The sequence below is a fragment of the Phaseolus vulgaris genome, chromosome 4 (assembly GCF_051622355.1).
Source record: "Phaseolus vulgaris cultivar YP4 chromosome 4, ASM5162235v1, whole genome shotgun sequence".
Lineage (NCBI taxonomy): Eukaryota > Viridiplantae > Streptophyta > Magnoliopsida > Fabales > Fabaceae > Phaseolus > Phaseolus vulgaris.
The window spans coordinates 22,019,577-22,041,655 of NC_143501.1; the positions used below are offsets into that span (position 1 = coordinate 22,019,577).

The 22,079-nt window shown below is 32.8% G+C and overlaps 1 protein-coding gene and 1 pseudogene across 3 annotated transcripts; one reads left to right on the plus strand and one right to left on the minus strand.

Moving 5' to 3' along the window:
* Positions 1 to 4,217: 4,217 nt before the first annotated feature.
* On the minus strand, positions 4,218 to 8,779 carry LOC137836438 (laccase-15). Of its 3 annotated transcripts, XM_068645153.2 has the most exons (6): positions 8,324 to 8,644; positions 8,009 to 8,160; positions 7,442 to 7,686; positions 7,236 to 7,364; positions 5,853 to 6,795; positions 4,218 to 4,555 (listed from the first exon to the last, which is right to left on the minus strand). In XM_068645153.2, exons 1-6 carry the CDS (start codon positions 8,417 to 8,419, stop codon positions 4,426 to 4,428), a joined length of 1,695 nt encoding a protein of 564 aa, XP_068501254.1. In that variant the 5' UTR covers positions 8,420 to 8,644; the 3' UTR covers positions 4,218 to 4,425. The 3 variants fall into 3 exon arrangements, with proteins under 3 accessions (XP_068501254.1, XP_090157217.1, XP_090157216.1); XM_090301091.1 differs by lacking the exon at positions 5,853 to 6,795 and having other exon boundaries at positions 4,218 to 4,553; positions 8,324 to 8,581; XM_090301090.1 differs by lacking the exon at positions 4,218 to 4,555 and having other exon boundaries at positions 5,741 to 6,795; positions 8,642 to 8,779.
* Positions 8,780 to 16,244: 7,465 nt separating this feature from the next.
* LOC137838321 (uncharacterized) lies at positions 16,245 to 18,459 on the plus strand (annotated as a pseudogene).
* Positions 18,460 to 22,079: the final 3,620 nt, after the last annotated feature.

Genomic DNA, 22,079 nt, shown 5'->3' on the forward strand with positions numbered 1-22,079 from the left:
CATAGGCCATACAAAGACCGTTGAAGCTTGCAAACATGCTGGGGAGAAGGAAGAGAGAGGCCAGGTGGGGGGGTCATGTATATCTCTTCATGGAGATCACCATGAAGAAATGCATTATTGACATCAAGTTGTTTTAAAATCCAATTTTTGGTAGTGGCAATAGCAAGCAGAAGGCGGAGGGTAGTGAGTTTAGCAACAGGTGCAAACGTGTCTAAGAAATCAAGTCCTTCAAGTTGGGTAAACCCTTTGGCAACAACTCTAGCTTTGTGGCGCTCAACAGTGCCATCAGAATGGTATTTGATTTTATATACCCATTTACAACCAATAGTTTTCTTTCCTGGAGGGAGAGGGGTAAGTTGCCAAGTATTGTTAGCAGCAAGAGCTTGAAGCTCATCTTGCATGGCAGATTGCCAAGAAGCATGTTTGGAGGCTTCGTTATATGTCCGAGGTTCAGGATGAGAATTGATAGAGGAAATAACATTTCTAAAATTGGAAGATAAGGAATTGTAAGACAAGTAATTATGAATAGGATATCTACTACTTACAGTGTTGGTTGCAGTGTGGAAATCTGCAAGATAGGCAGGTTGTCGGTGAGGACGAGCTGATCTTCTTAGAAATTGGGGTGAGATGCTTCCTGGAGATGCAGGCGATGATAATTCTGATGGAGGTGCAATGTTGGATGCAGGAGCAAAGGCACTATTTGTTGAAAGATCATAGGATAATGAGGCTGGTGGAGGAACAGTATTGGGTGCAGGAGTAGAGGCACATGGCTCGACAGGAGGTGCAGTATCAGAAAAAAAATCAAAAGCAGAATTATATGCATTAGAAATAGGGAGAGATAAAGTGTTAGGGTCCTTAGGCAAGCCACTATCCAATTTATATGGAAAGTAGTTTTCATGAAAGATTACATGTCTTGATATCTCTATGCTATGAAACTTTAAATTTAAGATAATATAACCTTTTGTATTTTGCGGGAAGCCAAGAAAAATACCTTTGATAGATCTATCATCTAATTTTTTCCTATGTGCAGTAATGGTACTAGCATAACAAAGACAACCAAACACTTTTAGAAAGGAAATGTCATATGGTTTTCCAAACAACTTTTCATGAGGAGTGATGTTATCAAGTAATGGAGTAGGAATAGCATTTATTTAGAAAACATCATGATTTACATCAAATTCCCAAAAAATAGGAGGAAGATTTGCTTGAAAAAGTAAAGCCCGGGTTACGTTTAGTATGTGTTGATGTTTACGTTCTACAATGCCATTTTGTTGTGGTGTTTCAACACAAGATTTTTGATGTATAATTCCCTTTGAAGCATAAAAATTTGACATAGCAAACTCAACACCATTGTCAGTACGAATCGTTTTGATATTAGTTTTGAAATGATTTTGAACGAAAACAGTGAAGTTAATGATGTGCTGACGCACTTCAGATTTGTTATGCAACAGAATAACCCAAGTATAACGCGAGTAATCATCAACAATAGTCAAGAAATAACGAAAACCTTGCATAGAAATTATGGAACATGGTCCCCAAATATCAAAGTGTACAAGATCAAAAATAGCATAGGTAACAGTATTACTTAAAGTGAAATGAAGTTTTCTTTGTTTTGCACGACTACAAGTGTCACATACATGATGAGTATCAACAGTAATAAAAGAGTATTGTTTGCTTAAGACATGTAATCTTTCATGTGAAGGGTGTCCTAGTCTATAATGCCATAGTGTTTTGTCTGTGATATTACAATTAATAAAAGGAGCAAAACAATGCGGTTTAGATTGACTAGAAGCAGGCAAGGTAGTGACAAGATACAAGCCAGCAGTGGCTTTAACTGTACCAATCCTCTCTTGAGTGAGATTGTCTTGTATAATGCAGTGGGTTGAAGTGAAAGTTAAAGTGCATTTAAGTTGGTGTGTGAGTTTAGAAACAGATATTAAGTTTAATTGAAAATGATGCACGTATAACACATCAGACAAATAAAACTGATCAGAAAAACATACTAAACCAGAATATGTGGCATAAACAGTTTGGCCATTTGGAAGACTAATTAAGATAGGTTTAATTTTAGTATAAGTAGTAAAAACGTTCAAATTGTGACAAACATGATCAGTGGCACCAGAATCAATAATCCAAGATTCTTTTATAGAAGATAGTGAAGAGAGAAACTTACCTGTTGAAGAATGCTCAGTATTGGGGATTTCATCTGTAGAGATGCTGCCGACTTGATTAATTTGAGTGTGAGAGGCAGGATCCTCAAGGTTTTGCTGACGCAAAATGTTGGTAAGGAATTGGCACTGTTGTGATGTAAGTTGAATCCCCTTTACATCCTGTTCTTTAGGAAAAAGCTCAGAAAAAGTGTCAGTAGTAATCATATTATTGGCTTGGGATGTCCAATTGGTGAATTTGTAACCAGGAGGGAACCCATGCTTTTTATAACAGGTGTCAACAGTGTGGCCAATACGATTACAAAAAGTGCAGACTTTTCTAGTAAAAGAAAACTTTGAGGTTTTAACATTACCAGGAAAACCCACTTTGTGAAAACAAACAGCCTCAGTATGACCATATTTACCACAAAAATTGCATGTAATAGTGTGACTACTATTAAGACTATGAAGACTAGGGTTTTCATTAAACATTGCCTAAAAGATTTTAAAACCAATCAAGATTTTGAAAGAGAACAGAAAAAAAAAAACCAAGAACAGCAAAGAGGGAAATAAAAATCAGAGAGAAGCGCAGCAGAACTCTTCATTCGAAGAGCTCTGATACCATATTACAGTAAATGAAGATGAATATTCCTTGTCTGATGTGATGCTTTAATGTAGCGTACGTAATCACACGTAATCGCAATGAAGAAAGAGAGGTTTTGATGAACCCTACCTAATTGTAGAGAAAAATAAATATAAAAGAAACTTTTATTCAATTGTATATTAGAGAGTAAAATATATGGTGTATATATAAGAAAAAGATTAAGACCTAGCTGAAACAGAAAAAGGAAAGTTGGGTCAAACAAACAAAGCCCAATAATTTAAAATAGAAAAATAAATATATTAACATGAGCTTTAACTCAATTCAAAAGCTTTTAATATTAAAATTTGAGTAAAAATAGATTTATTTACTAATAAAAATAAGTTAAACTACTCGCTTAAAAAAATACTATCACTTCATTTATTTCAATGAAAATAATTCTTAAACAATATTATTTAATCTTATACTATTATTAAGGAGTGAATTTTAAATCTAACCGAACCATATAAAATCGATTTATAAAGTGAGGTTTGTACCCACTTATATAATGTTCTTTATCTATAGTTAATGTGGGATCTCCAACACCTCTCACGCCCACTGTCAACTCGTGAGTAGTCCGATACCGAGTGACATGGTAAACTCAATCGATTCTCACTAGGATTGAATTTAATACCATATTAAGAAGTTAATTTTAAGTCTAACTCAACCTTATATATAAAGCTAGTTTATAAGGTGAGGTTTGCCCTCACTCATATAATATGAAATCTCCTTATCTCTAGTTGATATGAGATCTCCAACACACCCCTCACGTCGAGGTTGTCAACTTGTATGTTAGACTATATAATGGATGGTCTGATAACGAATGACTTAATAAACCTAACAAACTTTCGCTAAGATAAACTCTTGATTACTCTGATACCGTATTAAGAAGTGAACTTTAAGCCTAACTCAACAATATAAAACTAATTTATAAGATGATATTTACACTCACTTAAATGACATTTCTTTCTAATTAATATAGGACCTCTAATATATATAAAACTACAAACTTGGAGATAAGGTCATATAAAAGCAAGTTATGTAATTGCCTATATTTTTAACAAATTTTAAAATTTCTAACTATTTTCGTTCTAGTTAAAAGACTTGATCATACAAAAATTAACAATTAATAGAAACAACAAACATATATTCTCGTGAACATTATTGAATGGTTTTTTACTTCTTTTAATTTTATTAAACAAAAAGAAAACAAATGATATTTACTAATAACTAAAAAAACTCAAATAGTGAGGAGAAAATACTTCATTGAAATTATCAAATTAAGTTTTTCAACCTAGTTATCAACAAAATCATTAAATTATTTACTCCAATATGATAGTAAAAAATACCTTAAAAACCCGAAACAGTTAAAATAGACATATATGTCATAAGTTCATGCAAAAAAACCCAGAAAAAACACTGCTAAAAAATCTGAAATAGAATAATCACATAAAGACCTTTATATTAAAAACATTCCATTCAGTAACATTCTCTCTCTCTCTCTCTTATAATATTTACATTACATGTAAAACTTATTCAACTAAATTTAGAAACACTAGCCAAATCATGAATAAAAACTAGAATGCATCATGTGGCAATGTTTATTACATGTTTTTTTTTTCTACAAAGGAATGTTCTTCAACAGGGGGGCATATCTGGAGGTGGAGGTAGTATTACAGCATCTCGTTTTCCATTGGTTACAATAAGCACAGTTTCCATGCCCCAAGAGAGGTGTCTATCTAGATGGCAATGCACAAACCACACCCCTACAATTGACGTTAGAATTATTATATATATCAACATAAAACATCACAATCAAAAAATCATTATTTTTGTTCACTTTAAGGTTTTTTCATTCATATCCATAACCATATGTCATCTATTAAAACAATTTCATCCAAGTAATCTCACTCTTTCAATAAATGCATTACTATTATTGGCTAAAAATAATATACATACATTGATATAGTTTGTTTGAGGGCAAATTGAGAACAAAATAATTTATATTTCACTGAAAAGGGAGAAATTCAATCAATTTTTATTTTATTAAAAACTTAAAACTCAATGATGATTTGGGAGGGAAGTAATATTTGCTTTAAAATGATTAGAAATTGAAGTTGAATTTCTTGTTCATAGTGATAATAGATGTATTTTATAAATTCTAATGAGTTGTTTATTATCCTTTAAATCTTAACCAATATTATTTATTATTTAAATTTTTTATCTTTCTCGATTGATTCTAAATAGTACCAATAGATATTTTTTAAATTTGATTACGATTTGAGTAGTTTTATTATATTCAATAAAACTAAAAAATCATTGTATGTCTTACTTTATAATTATGATCTATACTCATTAAACAACTAAGCTAGACTTGCTGAAATTTGTAATTTACAATTTATGAAGCTGAGACACTCCTCTTAAATGACGTGTCGGTGTCCGATACGAGTATACACTCGTATGACACCTGTAGGACATGTATCCATGAAGTGTCCAATTCAAGAAGTATTTGTTAGATTTCTGACAATTCTAGTACGGTTCTAACACAATTTTAAAAAGAAAAAAATACATTAATTTTCTAAAAATTCAAACTTTATTATATAAATTGTTATTATGATTATAAAAATAAGAAACAAATCCTTGTGAACCAGTCATGAAAAACATCTTTCTGATCCAAAAAATAATCTGGAACATACTTGTAGACATAAATCTTTATTGTCAATTTATATAATTCATAATTATATAGTATATAGATTTGTGTCCCCGTGTCCTATATTTTAGAGATTTTACGTATCTTCGTGTCCGTATTCGTGTCGTATCAATGTTCGTGTTAGTGTTTATGCTACATAGTTTCCAATACAGTACAATCAATAATGGAGAAAGTGTTATTAGTATTTCTTAAGACGTTATACTATTAATCTATCTAATTTTTAAAATAATTATTATAAAAGTTAAAACAAACTTATTATGAATGTCAATTTATGCCTAGATGACACTCTTCTCCCCTGTGATTTCCTTAATATATGGGTTAAGAAAAAAGAGGAATTTTTCCATGCAACATTCCTGGGTTAAGAGCATGGAACCTTATGGCAGCCCAACCATTCTTAGGCACTAGTATTGTATTGATAAGGGGAGGATCATAGAGATTGTAGGAGATGGGGTCCTTCTCTTTATCAAAATTCCCTAACCCATATCCAACAGCAAAGATACTAAATCCATGGACATGTATTGGATGGTCTATCCCTGTAACCAAGTTTGTCCCTTGAAAAACCATTTCCATTGTTGAACCATATTTAATAACAGCAACCTTGGTTCCTTTCTTTGGTATCTCAAGATCCAGAGGCAAATACTCTGCAGTATAGTCAAATTTCAATGGTGGAAATCTAGGAAACCCCCTATCAAACACTCCATTGATGTGATAGTAATAGGCTTCTAGGATGTCAATGCTGGGGGCATTAAAGCTTATGTTGTTCATGGTAGAGGTTAAACGTGTTCCATTTGGTCCTGCACAGGTTTGGTCTTTACGGCATGGAAGTGTGTTAATCGAAAGGGTGGTTAGAATATGAGTGGTGATATGTTTAGGGACTTCATGAGGGTATGTTTCAGTTAAGCCCTTGAGGCTAACATAGTAGTCCAAAACTGCATTTGTGTCATTATAGTCAGGAAAATAAGGTAATGGAGGAGAATTTGTTGGAGCATGATTCCTCTTGTAGTGTATCCTAGCTGTGGTTGTGGCATTATTAAAGGGAAGTCCAAATACACTTGAATATGCCCTTGCAGCCATGTAGTAGTGATTAGGTTTTTGGTTGGCATGCAATAGTACATCCACTGTTTGTCCTGGAGATATCACTATGTAATCTCTTATCAGTGGCTTAGTGTAGCCACCATCAGCACCAACAACTGTGAGATTGTGCTTTGAAACAGAGAAAAAGAAAATGATATTCATTGCAGCATTGACAATGCGCAGAAAATAAGTCTTGCCATGGTGTACATTTAATTTGAATGTTTCTGAAACTCAAACAAAAAAAATAGTATAGTGATTGGGAAATAAATATACATGTCTAGGAAAAAAAACATGATCAGACTTGGAAAATATTTCTGTCATTCTTGAAAATGGTCGTGTATGCATTGATTTTCTCATTGAAATCGTGTATATAATTCAATCCACTCATTTGTTAACTACAAATTACTCCATTTCATTGAAATTGTTCCTCAAATTTATCTAATTTCATGTCAAATTTGGTCAATTTCGTGAAGGCAGAACTCATTTGATATAATTTCAGATCCAGCATTAAATTGCATGAACATAAACTTTCATGGACTACATCAATTTTGCAACTTTTGGACTAAACTGTACATTTAATCCTAGTCTTTTTCCTTATGTAAACATATAATTGTGTCATGGTATGCTTGTGTTGATGAATGTAAAATAAAATGTTGATGTCTACCTGACTTTGAGCAGGGAAAAAGGTCACCAGGTTGACCATTTATAGTGATTGCATCAGAAGTATTTGGGGTTCCTCCAGTTCTGAGAAATTCTTCATAGACATCTTTGACTTGACTCTTCCACCATTCTCCTATGCACACAAAAATAATTAAGTGATCAAGACAAATTCTTAAAAGGGTAAAGGAATAGTGTAAAAGATTTTCATACCTAATACTATGGGAACTTCTGCATGTGGTTTGGGAAAAGGGTAGGATTCACCCTTTTTTGGATATATAAAGATAGGTCCATGAACTGTGGCTCTTGCCCAGTCACTATGAGCATGCCACCATAGGGTCCCTTCCTCACAGGAAAAAATCAACTTTTGCCTGAATTTTCCTCCTGGTTTGATGGGACACTGAGTGATGTATTCAGGGCCATCTGACCATGGATTCCTTGGTTGCTTCACTCCATGCCTGCCCTCACACCAGTTACAATGTTCTTAAATTTTAATTTCTTTCTTATTGTTCTATAGGTAACATATGTTCTAATTCTCCAATTTTCAAAGCAAAACTAGTCTTAGTTCTTATATTTTAAAAACAGTTATCTTGGGGTTCCCCTATTCTTTGTAATATGTGAATTCATTCTTCAGTTTAGTATTTTTAGTTTCATAAAAAGGTTACCAATTATAAAAAATACGAGGATTCAACCAAGACGAATTTTGACAAGAAATTAAGGGACTTGATCTCTTTCTTTTTATAGATATCATCATAGCTTCAATTGATATGAAATCCATACCAGTGCAAGGTGATGTTGGATTTCCCCTTGTTGTGAACATTCACATATATCGTTTGACCATGGTGGACTCTAATAGTTGGACCTGGAAAATGTCCATTCACTGTTAATATGGGTTTCTTGCTGCAGAGTCTTCTATAATGAGCTTCTTTGACCTACAACATTTATCAAATTAGCTACATAAGTCAGTTATGAACTGCATGTGCTTCAAGGGAACAAAAAAACTTCTCATGAACGTGCAAATGCAACATGAGTTGGAAGACAAACTAAAAAAAAAATGAAAAAGCCAGAAAATGGTTTAGGGTGTCACAAACTCACAACAAATTTGTGTTCAGTCAGTCTTTTGCAACTGATTCCAACTAAGAAAAAACACAGCAAAGTTTGAAGGAAGATAATCTTCTTGCTAAGCCACATTTTTTCATGAGATGAAATGAAGCAATACAACAGTTTATCTCTGATTTATCATCATGAGCATGTGTGAAAGAAAATTTATATCAGCATTTGGAAGTGAGAGAGATTTTAATAGGAAAAAAATGTCTGTTGAGGAGCATTAATCTGTGTCATTAAATATGATTTGACTTCATATCCTTAACCTTTATCATTAAATATGATTTGAGTTCACTTGCAATGGCTTACCATGATAAGACAAAGCTCATGTTAAGCAGTTTAACAAAGAGAAGATTCGGTGAAGAGAGTGAAGAGGGATGCTTCAACGAATTATGGTAGTGCTATGCATATTATGGATCATAGTGCTATTATTGAGTGAAGTTGTTTTTTAAGAAAATTTTGGAAAAATGATTGTAAGATTGGAATATTTAATACTTATCATGCACGGATACTATCAAATACCGTATTCCGTATGCATTAGTCCTCTGTCTATGTTTGTATTTGTGACTTGTACTCTATTTAAAAAAGAAAACTTTTTCTCTTCAAAAACACACAAATGAGATTTCTTGGAAGAGATCACCATTTTTTAACAATATTTTCTCTTTTCATGGCTCCCATTATCAAAATACATTTTAATTGATTTTTAAATTTTATAGAGAAAAATGAAGGTATTTAAATTTGACAAACAAAATAGTTACCTAAAATACCATTTCATTTTTTTATTTTCATGTTCGTCAACCTAAAATATCATTTCATTTACAAAAAGAATTATATTTTAAATAAAAATGTAAACTATTTTAATTATAACAATTTTTTTTTCTAAAATTTCATGTAAGACATCACTATAAAATTCGACATCTCAGTTATGCTGACACTTTAGGATCCAACAATCATATATCATACTACATGATTATGACTTATATAAATAGAAATAATTACAATCCAAATCTCAAAATAAAACCTTAAAGCCTCCCAAACATTCTTGGACTTGTATCAACAAGAAAAATAAGGATAAGCTAATGAAAAGAAATTTCATAACATACTCAATACATGCAAAAAGAACCAATCAGAGTAGTCATCCATACGATTGTAAGATTACTTATTTTGATGAGAAGAGAAGTTAAATTCGAAAAGCATTAAAGTAATTGAAGTGTATAATTATATGAAAAAAATATTATTAAATAAAATAAAAATAAAAATAAATAAAAGAATACAAACGAATATGAGAGATTAAGCCCAAACTCACGAATGGAAAGTAACCTCAACCCTAAATCAATCAAAACATTTTTATATTTCTATTTACATAAAATTGAACAAAATGACTAATAATTAAAAATTAAAGGATCAAAATTATATAAAAAATTGCAAAATGAGTGTTTTAAATAGGGTACAACATCATAAAAATAAGATTTATGTGGGAAAAAAAGTATGTTATTTCGTAAAAGAAAATATAAGAAATTGTACTCTTTCTTAAGTTTGAAGGTTAAGTTGGAAAGCAAAACGAATATAACTTTGACACTTTGGAAAATTAAGGAAAAAGTTTCATTATAGAAAAATATATAGAATTGCTCTTTTTATCAATATAGAAATTGTCCATTAAGAGTTGATTAGTGTTATTTTGTGTAATGTTCATCATAACTTGCACTACAAAAGAAGAAACACTTTCAGATGCTATTTCAACTGGGTGCAGAATCGTGAAAGTAATTACAATTGAATTCAGCACACTTTACAAGTGACATTTACACATTTTGATTTCTTTACTCAATCAATTCATACTCTTTTGACATCAAATTTCATCTTTAATCTAGCAGTTTTCAACTTTGTTTGTATCCCACTTTTGTTACCTTTCAGATAGATTAAACTCAACAATAACCATGTTCCATGTTTCTATTTTTATCAAACACTACAAGCCCCAAAGATCATAGTTTTCACACTTAATCAAATAAGGTAATGCTGCTTCAATTGATTAGCTCAGACACAATCAAGTAACAGTTTCGTGATTTTGTCAAAATTAAGTTAGTTAGATTTTTCTTATGTAAGACAAAGTTTAACAAATGTGAGGCATTGTAGATTCATAACGAAATGAAATGGAAAAGATCCAACACTAACTCAATTCATCGGCAGTGAAATTTAAAAAAAATTATTAAATAACAATTAAATTAAAGATTAAAAATAATTAGTTATTATATTGATTAAGTTAGATATTATTTTAGAGACTAGAAAATTATTGATATTTAAAATGATTTCTACTATTAATAAAAAATTATAAAATGATTTATAAATTGGTATCTAAATTAGTTTACTAAGGTTTTAACTACTAATATTTTAGATTCTAAATAAGTTTCTAAAAGACTAATATATATTAATTTAGAATATAAAATAGTTATTAGCTAAAACCTTATTAGCTAATGGTTAGGTCCCAATTTAGAAACTACTTTATAAATTTTTATTAATATAAAATAGTATCTAATTTAGTCAATATAGTTACTGCTTATTTTGGTCTCTAAAATTAGTTTTTATTCGATGATTTTCTAATAGTGTCACTAATCTAAGATTTTTGTTTATAAGAAAATTTACAATTGTCCTTTTGTATAACTAAGTGGTTTATTTAGAAAAAAAAAAGGATGTGGTGTGAGCTTTACTATTCTTTATTTCTTATTGTTGAAAATCTTGCATCAACGAAAAATAAAAACATTTCATTGTATGTAAATGGAAACAAACATCACCTTATAAATCAATTTTATAATATTGAATTAGGTATAAAGTTTATTTCTTAATACTTATCTTATATTAGTCAGTAGTCATGTTACACTAATTATTTGACCATCTTAAATAAGTTACTTTCTAACATATTTGACTAAATTTAAGTGTTTAACAAATGAACTTTTCCATTGACTTGTAAGTTGAAGTTACTTCCATTAATTATAACTTGATTTCTTTTTTCTTTACTCGTTCTCTTCCTAAGTCGTTTTCATGTTATTATATATTCTCTTTCAATTTTGGTTTTTCTATAAATTGTAAGTACTTTTTACTCTGCTTCTGTTTACTTTCCGTTCCCTTTTGGGAAAAGCTTATCTTTGACTGGTGGTTTCTAATATTATTACAAACCGTCACAAAACCAAACTCCTCGCTTTCAAGTTTTCCCTTATATCTCATCTCTTACTATTTTAACTAGAAAGCAACACTTTCTACAAATATTCTAAACTTCAATTTTATTCTAACTCATTCGTGAATTTGATATTATTTATAACATATTCTAAACTTTAATTTCATTATTATTATAATTGGTTCTTAAATTTTACTGTCATTAAATAGTGGCCTTAAACTAAATTTTATTCTAATTCATCATTTTTTTCAAATATTTTTTACATGAAAATTGAGTAAATTATCAGTTTAAACGTCATCCATTCATTAACTTTTTTTCGTTACAATTAATTTCATCATTTATGTGCAATCTTGGAAACCACCTTACTCATCATTCAACGTGGCCATTTATTTCAACTACAACGAAGGTAGCATCAACGTTAACGCTTGTAGTTTGGTCATGCATAGTTTGGTAGACACATTTCCATTGAGAAATTTTCCTTTGCCTTTCTTTGTCATTGTATACACTATGACATCCAAATCTTCCCTAAGTTTCTGCATAAAGTAATTACAAGATTTATGCTAACTTGTCAATTAGTTTTATAAACTTTAAGATTATCTCTAAAGCTACAAGAATGGGTTGTTGGGAAAATTCAGAATTAATTTTTCCTGTAGATACAAGATGAGCACTTTCGGAGGCAATAAGCAAATAATGGAAAATATAACAAATAGAAGAATGAGACAAATAATTTTTAAAGTGGGAAAACCTTCCTCAACTTGAGAAGTAAAACCCATAGGACCTAGTCCAGAAAACTTCTCCACTATGAAAGTAGGATTACAATATTTGTTTCTTCTCACTCTGTGGGGATAACACTCGATCTCATCCAACAAGGATGAAATACAATATTTGTTTCTTTCACTCTATGAGGATAACACTCAATCACACCCTACAAGGATGAAATACAAAGTCTCTCTAGCATCTCACTAGGATCTCTAATCTCACCATTATGGTGACAACGCCTCCATTATGAAAGTGGGATTACAAAGTCTCTCTAGCATCTCATTAGGATTTCTAATCTCACCATTATGGTGGATAACTACTCTCTGTTTTTCTCTATATGTTGCTCTTCTAACTGTTTCATTGCTTCTTGCTTCATTCTTCATCTTCCTCACAAGTTTCCTTTTATATAAAGAATGAGAGGAAGGTTTCTTCATAAAGAGATTAATGTTCATTACATTTTCTAGAGAGAGAGTTACAATTTCAAAAAAAACGTTTTAATCGCCATCATTGAATATTATCAATGGATCGATTACCAATATTAATAGGTCATAATATCCCATTAAATTATTGAGGATTCCCAACAATTCTCCCTCTTAATTGACTTAATTTAGGGCATCAATAATTCAGCTCCCCCACAATATTGTTACCAATATTCATTGGTCATAATCTCCCATAAAATTAAGGAGGGATCCCCAACATGAGTCACTCAACTCAAGATCAAAGTATGAAAAATAGATTGATCTATGGGGGCAAGTAGAATTTTGCATAGGCAACAAATTTGTTGGTCTGCCGAGAAAATAAAAAAAAAGTTGTTGGTCTATAGGCTAACCAAATTAATCCATATTTTATAACTTTGTTTTATCAGCAATGAATTAATGAAATTAAAGACGTTAGGGGTGTCCCAACCCTTATACAGATGACACTCCACTTTAGGTGGTACTTATTAACGAATTATGAAAAATATTTTTGTGAATGGGTAAGACCTCACCTTCAATTACACAAGTGAGAATCACATATTGCGTTGTTGATAAGGATGAAGTTTGTAACCTATGTAGTTATGGACCAAGGTTGGATGAATACACATTGTTAGTAAAGAGTATGAAAAGGGAGTTGATGACAATTAATTGTAATTATACCTAGGAATTACATAGTAGTGTGATTTTGTTCACTTCAAAGCAACCAAAGTCAGGAAATGAAAAATGTATTACGAAAGTAAATTTAACATTTTTCATTAAATTGGACAAGTATAAGTGTATTCTGACTAACACATGTCCTTACTGTAATTAGAGTTGTGGTTTGTCACAAATATTTCAGGTGGAAGGACTAGAAAGGTCACACTGCAATTCATGTGCATAAGAGTAGGAAACTTTAATGCATACAATAATTATTTTATTTAAAAGTTGCATAGAAATAATTTTTGTCATTACTACATCATGTACTAATGAGAGACATCATTTGTGTAGGTATTATTGACTCTTGAAGAAAGAGATTTTAAAGTGTATTTTCTAAAGTGTATTTTACTTTTATGACTAATGCATAATAATATAAATAAAATGTTTGAGGTCTTCAATGATCAATATTGTTGTCCAAAAAACACATTTAACAAATGAGAGAACAATGAATAATCTTTCTTCTCCAATATAGGTAGTGTAATTAGCTTTATTTTCTTATAATGTACATAAATTTCCTCATTCCATAATTTACGTTATTGAAGAGAGGAGTTTTAATATATCATTAACGCAACCTAACTCACCACAAATTTAATACAGAAACCACATAGTCAAATGAATTTTACTACATTCACTAATACAAAAAACAAATTTTGTTTTACGTAGTTCAAACATGACTTTTTATGATGGTTTTACAGAAGTTTTTATGACGGTTCTGATGGAAATATAAATTTAGGCAATATATAAACTCATCACATTTTATGTCGGTTGAAAAACTGTCATAGTAAGTGGAACTTACTATGACGATTGTATATAAACTGACATAAAATATACAAAATATCTGTCATAGTATGTTCAAATAAGACTTTCTATGACTGATATTTTTAAAACAACCATAGAAAATATGGCTTACTATGATAGTTGTCCTCAAAACCATCATAGTAAGTGATTTTCTATGACAAATATTCTACCACCCGTCATAGTGAATAACACTTTTTATGTCAGATATTACAATAACCGTTATAATAAAAAAAATCACAATTTTTTTATGATTTGATACACTGTAGCCTAATTAGATTATTTATATCATGGTACTACAAAAATGTTAGATTTTAGGAGGGTTTTTTTATTAGGGGTTATAATAACCTCTACTAAAACACACTTTCCAGAGGTTAAAAAATTCCCTGAGAACTTTTCGCGGTTTTTTAATGAATCCCAGATTTTTATTTTTATTTTTTAGGGTTTAGGAGCCCCAACTCATTTTCTGTAACTCTAACTTTCCTCAAACGGTCCTCACTATTTTCATGCTCTAACGCTCCTCACTGTATTCGCTCTAGCGCTCCTCAAACGCTCCTCACTGTTGTTTTCGAAAGCTCTGCTCCAACCTTAGAAATCTCTCCATCACTCTGCTACAATCTCTCCATCTCTCTACTGCAAGCTCTCCATCTCTCTATCAGTCAATACCTGCTTCCTTCTATTTTCATTTTCTCTATTTAGTTTCTCTGTAGATTTTAATTTTGAAATCGAAACCACCGTGCGTTTCTCGGGTTAGTCTGTGCTAAAAGAAGTATCCGATTGATTTCTCATTTCTCTGTTTCACTATGGGATTGATTTTCACCGTAGGTGCTCTGAAGGAGGTCAGTGAAGTGGTTGCTAAGTACAAGGTACAACCATTGTTGTTGCTCTTATTTTTCCTTATTTTTTTATAATGAAATTTGTACAGGCATGTTTATGTTTATATATTAATGTTGATACCTAAGGTGAAGTAATATTCGGTTTTCAATTTTGGGACATTATCAACCAACACTAGTGCCTCATTTACATTTCGTGTGGTAAGCTACAAATTAGGCTTGTGGCTAATAGCATTGATAGGGATAATTTATAGGTAGTATGCTTGTTAAGCGGTGCATATTTTTTGGTCTTGGTTTTGCTGGGTTATGAGACAACATTTGGTAGTTTTATGCTCATCTTTTGTAGCTAGCATAAAAAACAATTATAGAACAACAACTAAAAAGCTAAAAAACCTCTTCCAACACCTAAACTTTCTTGCATAAAACTCCAACATAGCCACTCAAAAGAATTATGTATTAAGAGCACTGAAAAGTGGAACACACCCCTTCCTTTACGCCTCACGGGCTTGACCAAACTCTCTTGCTACATAAGAACATAAGAGTCTAAATTAAACATTCCTTATGACCTGTTTCATCCATTGGTTTTACGTAAAGAATTAATAAAGTGTGAATGATACGCCTTACCAATGCTATATATTGTAAAAATCGCGATTTTACGATCTTTTACGCAGAAAACGGGTTGGATCGGCTTCTCAGCAGATCGGAGCGATCCGACGATCCAGGGGTTGGATCGGGCGATCCATGGGCCTCTACGATCCATGACGCGGGCCCAAAAAAAAACCCTAAAAACATAAAAAACCTAAAAACCCTAATTTGAATCTTAGAAACCCTAATCCCAAAATGCAACCCTAATTTGAAGAACCTGTGCCTTTGTCGCACCATTTGGCCGCCGATCGTGGTCGCCGCTTCGTCCCCGCTGCCGTTCACGCTACGTGTCGCCACCGCTAACGGTCTGTTTAGCCTTTGCCATTCGCGCCTTCGCCATTCGCCTTCGTTGATCGTGGTTGCCTTCGCCAGTACTCGCGCGTCGCATTGCCTTCGCCACGACCGTCGCACTATCTCTGCCAGTACTCGCGCGATCTGCTCTGCTCTGCCACTGTTCACGCACGATTTGCTCTGCTCCGCCACTGTTCACACGCATTACCTATGCTTCGTCACTGTTCACGGGTTATAAGTTATAACTTATAATGGCAAGTGGAAGAACTGATCTAGCGTGGAAACATTGTGTGTTTGTTGATGGAAAAACAAGGAAATTAAAATGTAAGTACTGTGAAAAAGTTTTGATAGGAGGGGTTTACAAATTAAAGCACCATCTAACAGGGACTTCAAAGGATGTGGGAGCTTGTGTATCAGTGTTGGAAGATGTTAAAAAATCAATGTTGGATACTGTTCTTAATCTGCAATGGAGTTTGTTAAGAAATCAATCTCTATAGAAGAGAGTAATATTGGACAAACATAAGAAAGTTATAGAAAAAGATCAAGTGGAGAAGAGATTGGGGACTCATCAAATATCTTTAAAAGAAAGGGAACTCAAAGTACAATTAATGCAATGTTCAAGAAGAATGATAAAGAGGATGCATGTCAAGAGATGGCTAGGTTTTTCTACAATAATGTTATTCCTTTTAATGTAGCAAACAATGAAGAATTTAAGAGGATGGTTGAGTTAATTGGTAGACATAGTTCTGAATTATAGCCACCATCATATCATGAAATAAGAGTGAAGTATTTGAAACAAGAGGTTGAGAAGACAAAACAGATTGTAGAAGAACATAAACTTGTTTGGAAAAAAACTGGTTGTACAATAATGACAGATGGATGGACGAATAGGAAGAGGAGGACTATACTTAATTTTTTGGTAAATAGTCCAAGAGGAATTGTCTTTTTGAAATCTATTGATGCATCTGATGTATGCAAGACTGCTGAAAAAATCTTCAAAATGATAGATGATATTGTTGAAGAGGTGGGGGGAAAAATGGCATCCAAGTTGTAACAGATAATGCAGCAAATTATAAAGCAGCTGGAGAGTTGTTAATGCAAAAGAGGAAAAAGTTGTATTGGACCCCTTGTGCAGCTCATTGCATTGATCTGATGTTGGAAGATTTTGAAAAGAAAATATCACTCCATCACGACACAATTGCCAATGGTAAGAAAATTACAACCTACATTTACTCAAGAACTGGTCTTATCTCCTTGTTGCACAAATATAGTGAAGGAAAAGATTTGATAAGACCAGCCAATACTTGTTTTGCCACCTCTTATCTGACTTTAGGATGCTTGAATGATAATAAAGGATCACTTATTAAGATGTTCACATCCTCGGAGCGGCGATCCAGTCAATTTGCAAAAACTAGAGATGGAGAGTTGGTGGAAATTTTGATATTGGACAAGGGATTTTGGAAAAACATTTTAAATTGTTTGAGGGGTGCTCTTCCCCTGATTAAAGTGTTATGCATGGTTGATTCATATGAGAAACCAGCCATGGGATTTATTTATGAAGAGATGGATATTGCAAAAGAGAAGATACAAAATCTCTTCAATGGAGTTAGTAAAAGGTAATTTACCTATATTTGATTTCTCAATTAGATATATAGACTTGTTTTGGAGATTAATTTATTTATTTTTATCTTATTTAGCTACACTCTCCTTTGGGAAATCACTGATCATCGATGGGACAACCAATTGCATAGGCCGTTGCATGCTGCAGGCTATTATCTTAATCCCATGTTACACTATCATCCTGACTTTAAAGTTGATTATGAGGTGAAACTTGGATTGTATGAATGTTTGGAGAGGTTGGTGGGAGACCTTGATGTGATGGGTAAAATTGACTTTCAATTAGAGAGTTTCAAGACCAAGTCTGGATTGTATGGTACTCCATTAGCTCAACTTGGACTCAAGACCAAAACTCCATCACAATGGTGGGAATCATATGGTGCTCAACTTCCAGAACTACAAAATTTGCAATTAGAGTATTGAGTTTGACTTGTAGTTCATCTGGCTGTGAGCGTAATTGGAGTGTTTTTGAAAGGGTAAGAATTTAAATTATTAAAAGTGATTTCATAATTATTTTTTAGATGATCATATGATGTGTTAACTAGTTTTATAATTATTTAGGTCCACACTAAGAAAATAAATTGTTTACACCAAATGACTATGAATGATGTGGTGTTTGTGATGACTAATTCAAGATTGACGAAGAAGAAAGATGTTAGAAAAACAAAAGAATATACTATTGATGATATTTCTTTTGATGATGAATGGACCGTGGAGGAAAATGAAACATTATATGGTTTAGATGAAGACATATTACTTGAAGTTGGAGAAGATGACGCTAGTAGAGGAGCAACAAATGATTTGGAGGTTCCTCCAATTGATGATGATTTGGAAGTTCCTGCAAATTGATGATAATGAAAATAAAGATCTTTTGGAGGACCAAGATGATTATCCTATGATTAGTGTGAATGATTTAATTGGATAGTTTATATGTATTAAACATTATGTTGAATCTACTTTTAATTATGTTATGTATTTGGACCATTTAGTTATGTTATATATTTGAACAATTTCATGAATTATGAGTCTATTTTTAATTATCTTATGTATAGTAACTCTTCCAAGTCGAGTTACGATCCCTGAATTACGAGTTTTTTTTCCCTCTCCGATCTGCCTACGAGTTACGATTTTAACAACATTGCACCTTACTGATAAAAGCATGTTCTTGGATTCAATTGGCAAGTGGAGAAAGTCATAAGTACCTGGTAATTCTCATAAATTGCAGCAAGCTACATCTTTGAGGTATACCATAACAAGAGCATTATGTTTTGCATATGGCTGCTACTTCCTCTTTAAACTTCTAATAACTAGAACCCCGTAAGATAGAATTTTGACAGCATTTGGTGGCTGTTTACAAACGTCCCTTGCCTAGCAGTCCACAAATTAAAACCTTCTCCTATAGCCGACATCCAGTCCAACACTTAGTGACCCGAGATATACTATGAATGATGCAACAACCTCACCAACCCGGTACTTGTAATTCCTCAGAATAGTCTAAGCCAATTATGCACCTGCTTGATTGGTCGGATGTCCCTTGCCTACTAGCAACCAATACTCCCTCCTGATTCCTCCCTATGGTTGCTAGTGTGCTTACCTCATCTCAGAATTCCCTCTATAACTCACAAACCTTAGAGGAACATCCTCCTAGACACATCCAGAGCTTTGCTTGCGGAACAGATAAATAGCTAAAGGCAATCAAATAAGATATATCACCACCCACCGCTACCTCTCCCACTACACCTTGCTTCAGATACGTGCTCTAATGTGTATCAAATATATTTATATTATTCCGTGGAGAGAAAGAAGCATAAGAGGGAAAGACTGATAATGCAGTATTATGGTATGTTATGTTGTGTTATGATCAATAGAAATCAGAGATATTAAATGAGTCTACTGTTAAAGCGTTATAATCATGGAGTCAAATTGAGTTTGGTTTAATTTTTTATTTGATTTAATGGAATATAGCTAAGTTATAGTTGGGTTTGTTTCTGTTGTTTAAGCAATTTATCGCAACTTTAGTTACTTTAGTTATTTCTCATTTATTTAAGTAAAATTCGTATGGATAAATATGATAATTAATATTTTATATTATTTTTTAAAACAAATTCACTACGAAAAATGTTTAATTTCTAGTGGGGTTTTTTTATTAGGGGTTATAATAACCTTCATAATTATAGTTTTTTTTTGGATAGCTGGTAGCAGTTTTAAAGCTGGCTAAGATCTTAAGCTATTACGTGTGGTATTTTACCTTTGTTTCATAGGTTAGTGGGAGAGTCTATATGATACAACCCAAGTAGCTACGAAGATGACTAAGGAAGCAAAAGACAAAGCACATGGTGAACTGTCATCTCAGCGACCAATTCATAACTCCACCAAGGATCACATGGACCTCACCAGAGGAGCTGAGCATAAACCGTCACACCAACTATTCTTCCTTTTGGTCTTCTTATAAGATACAAATATGTTGTAAATAATTGGGCTCACTTTAGGGGTCCAAATAGCAAAGAAGATGTCTTTAGCATAGGGGGTGTAGGTAGCATTTTAGCTTGTTCCTAGCTCTTTTGGAAGACATTTTGACCTAGTTTCTAGAAGGACAAACCTAGGATTCGGGTTTGACTTAGTCAAACCCTAAGACTGCCCATTTTTCCCTTTTCTCATCCTACCCCTTTAGCTTGTTCTTCAAGGCTCCTTCACCTATAAATAGGAGGCCTACCTAGTGTATTTGACAAGTTAAAATTAATAAAAGAAGAGTTACTCTACACAAATTGTGTGAGATGTTAGTGAAGTTTGAATTCCTCTTAGCATTTAGGTCTTATCTTGTGAGTATTGAGAGATCTCAAGTGACGGTTGTCATCACTTATCTTGGAGACCAATCACACTCAAAGTGACGTGTTCTACTTCTCAAATCCATCACATAAGCTTTCTCCTTCCTTCATCTCTTCTTCCACTGTCATTCCATTTTTATTCTTTGTATCATGTTCTTGTTTTGTTTTCCTTGTTTCCATTCAGCAATTCTATTTGGTTTTCCTTTCCACGTTCTTTAATTATGCACCTTTTAGCATCAGTTTCACCTTATAATTGTCTTTTCCTTTTGCTCTTGTGAAGTGACCTTCACACTTACTTAACCACTTGGTTAAGTTTGTGTACAGTGAGGATCTTTTTAGAGTTCTCACCATATTCTTGTTTAAAATCCCAATCTAAGTAAAGTGTCACACCATAAAATGAACAATCCTAAAATCAATTCACATCACTATAACTGAGAGTGAAGAACCTCAATATAACTTAAAATACTTTTTCTTTATTTTAAAGCAAAAGTTAAAGAAACCTAGACCTTTGCTTATGATGAATTTTTCTAGGTTGGTGTACATGTTTTTTACAACTTTACGCTTGCATTTTGATAACTGTCTTTTTATATAAAAGTTGTTGTTGTAATTTTTATTTTGGTAATTGTCTTTTTAACACTCAAGAAAAAATATGGCATACAGGTGTGATAGAGCCTCTATTTCCACTAGTGAATATAAACTCAATCCTTATTTAATGAATCTCATAAGTAATTTTTAGTTTTAGATAAATTTTAGTCAATAAAAAAATTGTTTGAAATAGGATGGTCAGTGTGTTGCTAGTACTCTACAATATCATAGACCAAGTGATGGAGGAGGGCCCAAGCTCACCACACTATGAAAGCCAAGCTTCCAAGACCATATTGTCTAGCCCATGATGAGGAGCGTCTAGTCTCAAAAGGAGCGTCTAGCCTATGATGAGGAGCGTCTAGGCCATGATGAGGAGCGGCTACATAAGGAGCATCTAGGAGGAATCCTAGACCGTCTAGCTTCACGTACACATGGGTCAAGCTACGGTTTTGGGAAACCTTGTAATTGTTACATGGAGGCCCATTAAGGGTGCTTAGTAATTAGAGTAGTGTAGAAAGCATAAATGAGTGAACATTCTAGAATCTAGTTTGCTTGGCCGGTCATGAGCACATGTGCCATGTGCCTTGTGATTTGCATTTCATTTTGGTTCCATTTCATTTGGAATTAGCTTAGTTTCTACGGCCCTATAGCCTATAAAAGGGAAGGCCATCTCTTGTATATTTCAAGATTATTGTGAGTAAAGTTATGCTGCCATTTTTGTGCCAAGTTTTGCTTCTACCTAGATTCTAGGCTCTAATCTTCACATCCTTCACCTTTCCTTGGGCTGGCCGAACCTCCCAACTTCCATACATACCATGCACCTTCAAGATCATCATAGCTCTTAGGAGGATCTTGCACACACACATCCATGGCTTCCGCACCATCCTTTACATGATTCTAAGAAGAACTTCATGAATTTGCCATCATTTGGTATCATGAGCATAGGTTCTTCAAAGATGAGTTGTTCTTGGTCTTTTCATTTTTAGTTCTTCTTTATTTCATGTTGTTCATCTTATTTCCATAATTGCCTTGCTGTTTTTTACATTTTAATTTGTTTTG